This window comes from Uranotaenia lowii, chromosome 2, assembly GCF_029784155.1.
Source record: "Uranotaenia lowii strain MFRU-FL chromosome 2, ASM2978415v1, whole genome shotgun sequence".
In the NCBI taxonomy this organism is placed as follows: domain Eukaryota; kingdom Metazoa; phylum Arthropoda; class Insecta; order Diptera; family Culicidae; genus Uranotaenia; species Uranotaenia lowii.
The window spans coordinates 72,717,490-72,725,616 of record NC_073692.1 but is presented as its reverse complement, the minus strand read 5'-3'; the positions used below and the strand labels follow the sequence as shown (position 1 = coordinate 72,725,616).

Sequence of the window (8,127 nt, the reverse complement as noted above, 5' to 3'; positions counted from 1 at the left end):
TTAAGACGTTCCAAATTTATAACACATTCATTTATTGAGTGTGACAAATACGCGTCCAATCGTCTCAGTGTGACAGTTATGCCTCCATTTGTCCCAGTGTGACAAATTGACTTTGAATTTTTCTCGAAATTTCTAGAATAAACTTTATGTTTCGACAAAGAATTTCAATAATACGTATCAAATTATGACGACTGGCATCAAAAAGTTAAAAACGTCGAAATGTCACATGTGACAATTATGCGTCCAACGGCAGTATGCTCCCCCAAGATGGCCCTTGGAGAGGTTCGGCACTATGGCTGACAAGATGGTAGAGGTGCTTACGGGGAGAAGCCCCGTCGTTATAGCTGGCGACTTTAACGCCTGGGCCGATGAATGGGGTAGCCGCCTCACAAACCCCAGAGGTCAAATGCTTTTAGAAGCCCTGGCGAGGCTTAATGTGGATCTGGCCAACGTAGGGAACACCAGTACCTACCAGGGTTGAAACGGGAGCGAGTCAACCATAGATGTCACCTTCGGTAGCCCGGGGTTGGTATGCGATTGGATGGTGAGCGATGCCTACACGAATAGTGATCACTTCGCGATTCGCTATCGGTTAGGCTCAAGTACGCGGACAGGTAGACGCGAGTCTCGTACAGGGGAACGCCTCTGGAAGACAACGCAATTCGACCAGAACGTCTTTGTCGAAGCGTTGCACTGGGAGAGGAACCTGGACATCCTGTCCGCGGAAGAACTGACGAGGGTTCTGTGGAGTCCCGGGTCTAGACCTTATTAAGATCCAAATCCAGACTGCCGCACAACTGACTTGATTGCTTGCTACACTCTACAAAGGTCAGTTGTGCTATCGATTGCTAAACATCGTTGGTTGAGTTGGGCTCTCATATATTATCTGTATGGTCTGTATGGTGTGAGCGCAAAGACGATTTATATCAAGATACCACATTCTCCCCGTTCTCAATAATTGCTTCATTATTATTATCATCATATTATTTTTATATTGCCATGGGCTGAACCCGGCTCTTAACAATATACCGACGGCCATGAGCTAAAACCCGGCTATTATTCTTCTACCGATAGCCATGGGCTAATACCCGGCTTACTATCGGTTGCCATGGGCTGAAACCCGGCTATTCATCTTTTACCGGTGGCCATGGGCTAATATCCGGCTCACTATCGGTTGCCATGGGCTGAAACCCGGCTATTAACATTTCGACGGCAATGGGCTGAAACCTGGCTCACTATCGTTTCAGTATTTAAATATAGTTTACATTTAATATCAAATAATAACACTCACTAGAAGCCCAATCAGGGCTTGCCAATTTAAGGCTTTTGCCCTTCCGGGTGGTCGAATCCCTCTATGCCTTAATGGGCGGTCAAATACCTCTTTGCCCTATCGGGAGGTCGAATACCTCTTTGCCCTATCGGGCGGTCGAATACCTCTTTGCCCTGACGGGCGGCCGAATCCCTCTTTGCCTAAAGGCTTTGTATGACCAGCACTGGGTTGCCCTCAAGCACTGGCCCCATTCCTCCCTCCTCTCTGAGTGGAAATGCAAAAACACTGGCATGGATCGCCAATGTGGAGTCCCGGGTCTAGACCTTATTAAGATCCAAATCCAGACTGCGCACAACTGACTTGATTGCTCGCTACACTCTACAAAGGTCAGTTGTGCTATCGATTGCTAAACATCGTTGGTTGAGTTGGGCTCTCATATATTGTCTGTATGGTCTGTATGGTGTGAGCGCAAAGACGATTTATATCAAGATACCACAGGTTCTAGCTCGCGCTTGCGATGCTGCAATGCCGAAAAGGGCCAAGCATAAAAACACTAGGCCACCCGTCTATTGGTGGACAAAGGAAATTGCTGGTCTGCGTGCCGACTGCCATAGGGCAAGGCGCAGGATGCAGAACGAAAGGACCCATGAAGAGCGAACGGAGCGTAGGCCACTCTTCACAAGCGCGAGATCGGCCCTCCACAGGGCCATGAACGCAAGTAAGAGGGCACATTTCAAGCAGTTTTCCGTGACGCAAACGACTGGGGTGATGCCTATCGGATAGTCATGGGCAGAACTAAAAGTGGGGGTGCACCACCTGAAACGTGCCCCGATAAACTGAGCTGTTCCCACAGCACGATGTTACCCGCTGGCCAACAGTCCCATATGACTGGGACACCAGCGCCGAAGAGCGGATAACGGTGGAAGAACTTCGCGAGATCACCAAGTCACTCCAACCGAGGAAGGCCCCCGGACCGGACGGCATTCCGAACTACGCAGTGAAGGCCGTGATCAGGGAGTTCCCCGATATGTTCCGGATGTAGGATATGACTTCAACCCTGTTCAACAGTATAGAGAGAATTATGAAGAGAGAGCGAAAGCCTATCCGAAGTTTCGAGATGAGGGATTAGTTCAGTTGTAGTGCAACAGCGAACCGTACCAGCCGCAATAAAAGTAATTGTCCGAACTGTATTGCGTTCGTTTATTTCAACCGAAATATTCTTCACCGGAGATCTCTACACCGGACATCGTTGCAACGATACGTGACGGAGCGGGTGTTCCCTGATACGTGGAAACGACAGAAACTCGTCCTTCTGCCAAAACCGGGTAAGCGTCCAGGAGACCCATCGGCGTATCGGCCGTTCTGTCTACTGGATACAGCGGGTAAGGTCCTTGAGAAGGTGATTCAGAACCGACTTCAGAGATACACTAAAAGCGAGGGCGGACTCTCGGGGAAACAGTTTGGTTTCCGTCGAGGTCGCAGCACTGTAGATGCCATCCGCTCGGTCATCGAGGTAGCGGACAGAGCCAGGCTGACCAAGAGGAGAGGGCTCCGCTTTTGTGCGGTGGTCACCCTGGATGTGAAGAACGCCTTCAACAGTGTAAGTTGGACAGCGATTGCGTCGTCGCTCATCCAAATAAGGATCCCGGCATATCTGTATAGGCTTGTGGAAAGTTACTTCCACAATCGCCAACTGCAGTATATCACCGGCGAGGGTTTGCGAACACAAGAGGTTTCGGCGGGTGTTCCACAGGGGTCAATACTCGGCCCGATTCTGTGGAACATCACTTACGACGAACTCCTACGAACGAGCCTTCCATCGGGAGCTGAACTCGTAGGATTTGCGAATGATGTAGTCCTCTTGGCGAGAGGCTCCTCAACAGCGGAGGTTGAGCTACTGGCCACGGTAGCTCTCCAGGCAGTGAAAAGCTGGATGCACTCCAAGTGCCTACGTCTAGCCCACCACAAAACCGAAATGATGCTTAACACCAACCTGATCTCACCCCAAATAGGTACCATTGCCGTTGGACCATGCAATATCGTGTCCAAACGCGCAATCAAGTACCTAGGGGTGGTGATAGACGACAGGCTCAGCTTTACGAGCCATGTCGATTACGTGTGCAAGAGAGCGGCAATGGCCACGGCCGAACTCACACGGATGATGCCGAACTCCTCGGCCATCCAAAGCAGCGAAAGGCGGATCCTGGCTAGTGTGACCACATCGATCTTGCGGTACGGAGCAGCGGCCTGGAGGCAGGCCCTGGGAAGAAACTGTAACCTGCAGCGACTTAGCAGCGTTCAGCGGCTGATGAACCTGCGGGTTATCAGCGGATACCGGACCATGTCGTCCGAAGCCGCCTGTGTAGTAGCAGGTGTTATGCCCATCTCGGTTTTGCTTGAGGAGGATGTCTATTGCTACGACAACAAAGACACGCCTGGTGCGAAAACTTACGGCAAAATGGTTTATTTGGTCTTAGAACGAGGAACGAGGAAGCAATAGAATCGGCTAGACCAGTCGAGGTTCCCAGCGTTCCTGGTGCTGATGGCAGTGTTCTGGCACCGATTCTTGACGATCATGTGGTTATCCCTGCAACGGAAATCCTAGATAGCAGTTTTTAAAATGACAATTTTGCAATGTTAGTAGTATAGCTCGACGGATACACTGTGCTCCCTCCGAGTCAAGTTTCATATCCGCCTTAGTCACTGACGTTGAGGCGAAGCGGTCGGGAGCACCATCTAACAGACAAGAAGATCAGTTTGTTGTTCCAACCATAGGTCTACCCAGTTTTCACTCACCACAGATACTGATGTCGCGCGGGGTGCGCTACCGAGTCATGCCAAGCCGAGCCAAATCAGTGGAGTGGCTATTCAGCAACATGTTGATGTCTCTAATGATCCAACCACCTCGCAGGAAGCGATGTCCTGTTCCGATGCCGGCAAATGGAAGGTAGCCATGCAGGAGGAGTATGATGCGTTAATAAGCCATCAAACCTGGTCTTTGGCGAAACTCCCAAAAGGCAGAAAGGCGATCAAGTGTAAGTGGGTGTTTAAAATCAAACTCGGCTCGATCGGAAATGCAGACCGATACAAATCGCGCCTGGTGATAAAAGGTTTCTCGCAGCTACGGTTTACGTCGATGATGTGATGATTTTCTCGAGCAACGACGACTGGATTAAGTGCATCAAGAATTTCCGGAATACGAACTTCCGGATGAAAGATCTAGGGCGAGGCTAAGAGTTGCTTGGACATACGGATCATTCGGACCGACGATACTGTCTGCTAACATCGAAGCGATCCTGGCTAGGTTCAACATGGCGAACTGTAAACCTGCAAAGATTCCGAAGGTGGCAAGCTGAACATAGACATGTCACCTAAAACAACCAAAGATTGGAATCAGATGGTCAACATTCCGTATCAAGAAGCTGTTGGTTCTCTTATGTACCTGGCGCAGGTTACCTGATCGGATATTCTCTACGCCGTGAATCAACTCAGCCGTTACAACTCAAATCCTGGACAACAACATTGGAGTGCGGTAAAGCATCTTTTCCGCTACCTGCGTGGAACTTCGAAACTGAAACTGGTTTAAGGAGAATGCAAACGAGGAGGTTATTGGTTACAGCGATACTGACTGGGCAGCTGATTTGGATGACCGGAAGTCATCAGCGGCTGCATATTTAACTGCAAGGGGCCGCGATTTCTTGGAGCTCTTCTAAGCGCCAGCCGACAATAGCATTATCCATTTGTGAATCAGAGTGTATGGCACTTTCGGAAGCAGTACAAGAAGCTTCGTGGGACACTGAAGATAGGAGTGCTCAACATCAACTACGTTACATCTGAGGAGCAACTTGCTGATGGATTAACGAAGCCTTTGGCCGCTGTGAAGCTGATCAAGAAACGTGAAGCAATAGGAATTATAGCTCAAGGAGGTGTATTGTAGAAGTAAGCTATGACCAATGTAAAATATAATTTTCTTTATTCTGTTACCTACTGTTAACACTAGAAGAAGTGTTTCAATAGTAAAGGTAAAGGAACGGAAACATTTATAGACAATTGAAAAATGAAAAGTCAACAACGCTTGAATACAATTCGCAAAAGCAAGTAGGAGTACCAAAATTTGTCATCTCTCCGAGAAAAAAAAATCTCACATCGTTCACTGAAATAATTTATTACTTTCATATTTTTACTGTTTAAATATCATACTTTTGCCAAATACAATGTTTCCACAAATGATTTTCGTTCTTCTGGCAAGTTTGCCCTCTCCTTTCAACATCCGTTTATTGTTTGATTTCGACTGCTTACTTTACTTATATCATTCATGTTCGATAGCTTCGATTTTTCTTTCACTTTATCGCTCGAAACGGAAGTCCGGGGAAAATAGTCTAACTAAACCAAAAGGATAATGCAAACATGGGAATATGTACAACATAACTGTACATACACATAAGTACATTCTTCTTACTCCAGACCTAATCCTGCATTACGTAATACTTTTTGCTTCAGACCCGCACTCAAATTGTTCCTGTGTTTATTGTAGTTTTTTTTTCTAATCATAGCGATTGGATTAATACAGATTTTTAACCTATCCTCAACTCTGTCTTGGGAAGGTGATACACAAAGAGGTAAGAAATAAGATAAAACATCATCTGTAGTTGAACCAAATGTGTGTATCCTTAATCTTTTGTAGTTGTATTCAAATCAGTACTTTCATCTTTAGTTGCACTTCTCATTGAAAAGGGTTCCCATATGTAGCTCAGTTAGTTTATAAATAGTATGCATGCTTTTTATCATTTTTATTATCATACAGTTTCTTTTCTTTTTATTTATCCACTTTTTTAACTAGCTTTGTGTAGTTTGTTTGTTACTCTTTTGCAGTTGTATATTTATTTATTTTTGTTGTATTTTTCTCTTTCTATGTTTGAAATTTTCATTCTCAAATGTTGCCTTTTTCAGCTGTAATATGTCTTGATTTCAAATGACTGCACCGAAATTCTTTCGTTAGGTTGTTTTCCAGCATTTTCATTTCCTCGAAAAGGTTTTTTAGGAAAAGGGTTTTTTTATATTTTAAGAAAGTTGAGATTAAAGTTCGATTGTATAAGTGTAGGGGTATGAGGAAAGGTTTCACAAACCAATATCAACGTTTTTGTTTTTGTTTCTATTTCGAATGATATACGTGCAGTATTGCTTCAGGTAGAATTTTATAGGAAAAGTGTGACACATATCAGGGGTTGAGTTCGAATAACGATGAATTCAATTATTTATTGAATGTCTTATTTGAAATTCGAACAGATTCTTTTTTTTTTCATGTCAAATTCTGTACTCAACCGGCTTTAAAGTTGTATCAATTCGTTACTTTGGTTGTTAAAAAAAAATTAAACCCAAGAAATCGATTCAACTTTGATTGAGTCTCTAAGTTTTTGGGGTCTCGTTTCAAGTTAAGAATCATCAACTTCAATGTTCTGTAGTTCAGTTTCTGGTGATCTGAGCGTAAAATCGCTCGACTCACGTTTGGCAATTGTTCTAAAAATGTATCCAAAAACTAGGAAAATTCCTTCTGCTGTCTGTTGTAAGTAATTTCGTTTGTGTTTTTCACACATTTTCATTTCCACTTACCAATTATTGTTTCAAGCTGTTTGATTTAACGTTGCTTCATTTTGTCCTTTTTTGGTGTATCTTTCAATATTTGAGCTAATTATATTTAGTACGTAATTTTGTTGTTTCGTTACTTTCGTGTCGACCTAATTAGGTATAATGCCATTATAAATTTCGTGTATGACGACTATGGAGATGCTTTTTGATGTTTGCGTGTGTTTATACATATCTGAATACCAAACTTTTACTACGAGAATCGCAAATTGGAATGAACCTACGAATGACTGTGACTTTTTTTTAAATATTTTATTCCTATAAACTCGCAAGTAAAAACTGTGTAGTGTATAGCGTAGAAAACTGATGATTCGAATTCGTTTGAGTGATTGATTTCTTTGTTTTTTTTTTGCCTTCTGGAAAGATGTGAAAGATAAATAGATGCTTCTCTAGCCGGCGGCATTTTGCGATGGATCCGAACAGAATTTATCCGCCATTACGGTGAGCACGTGTTCAAATTTGGCGTGGCGATCCTCGGCCGGTACGAAGCAGCCCTTGCTGCCCCAGAGGAACTTGATCTGGAACTCGGTTCTGTAAAAAAAAATGATTGAAAGAAATATTAAAAATTCTACCTGAATGTACAGGAATTTTTTTATTCACATAAAACTCAATATAAGAACTGATAAGAGAAATTAAAGAACGATTTTTTGACTTGCCAAACCATCTTTAAAAAGCGAAACATTTTGATACAATTATAAATCATGACAGAAGCTTACATGCTTGATAATCACAAAATGGGCTTGAAAGACTTCGAAACGTTTAAAACAGCTTTAAAATGTGGAAACACTTTGATTTGACTAGACACCGTGAAATCTGCTTAATCAGCCAATCAAAAATTTACTTGAAACTTCTGTATAGTTACTTTACAATTTTTTCATAAATAGACTGATAAAATAAATATTTATATCTAGCTAAAAAACGTTCATTTTAAAATAATGATGTGAGGAGATTTCATCTCATTGAACTAAATTTGAGGTATTTTGGAAATTTCAAAACTAGAGAATGGAATTAAAACTTTTTTAACCCCTTTTTTATTTAAACTCGAATTCTATGATACAACTTCCATCTGTGAATCTATAGTTTTCATGCGAGAAAATTGTGATTTAAAGGTAATTTTCGTAATTTGTTAAAAAAAATCAAAAAAAAAATATGAGTTCAATAAGAAATCGTTATAAATAAAAAAATAAACTTTCTGTTGAATAGAAGAACATTTT

At 43.0% G+C, this 8,127-nt stretch overlaps 1 protein-coding gene across 6 annotated transcripts in view; it reads right to left on the bottom strand.

The window, feature by feature from the left end:
* Window positions 1–5,424: 5,424 nt before the first annotated feature.
* Window positions 5,425–8,127, bottom strand: part of LOC129748909 (breast cancer anti-estrogen resistance protein 3 homolog) — a 353,061-nt gene continuing 350,358 nt past the window's right edge. For all 6 annotated transcript variants that reach the window (XM_055743704.1, XM_055743705.1, XM_055743706.1 and 3 more), the window contains one exon: window positions 5,425–7,444. In XM_055743704.1, coding sequence (XP_055599679.1) covers window positions 7,303–7,444 — 142 coding nt within the window. In that variant the 3' untranslated portion in view covers window positions 5,425–7,302. The remainder of the gene's footprint in view (window positions 7,445–8,127) is intronic.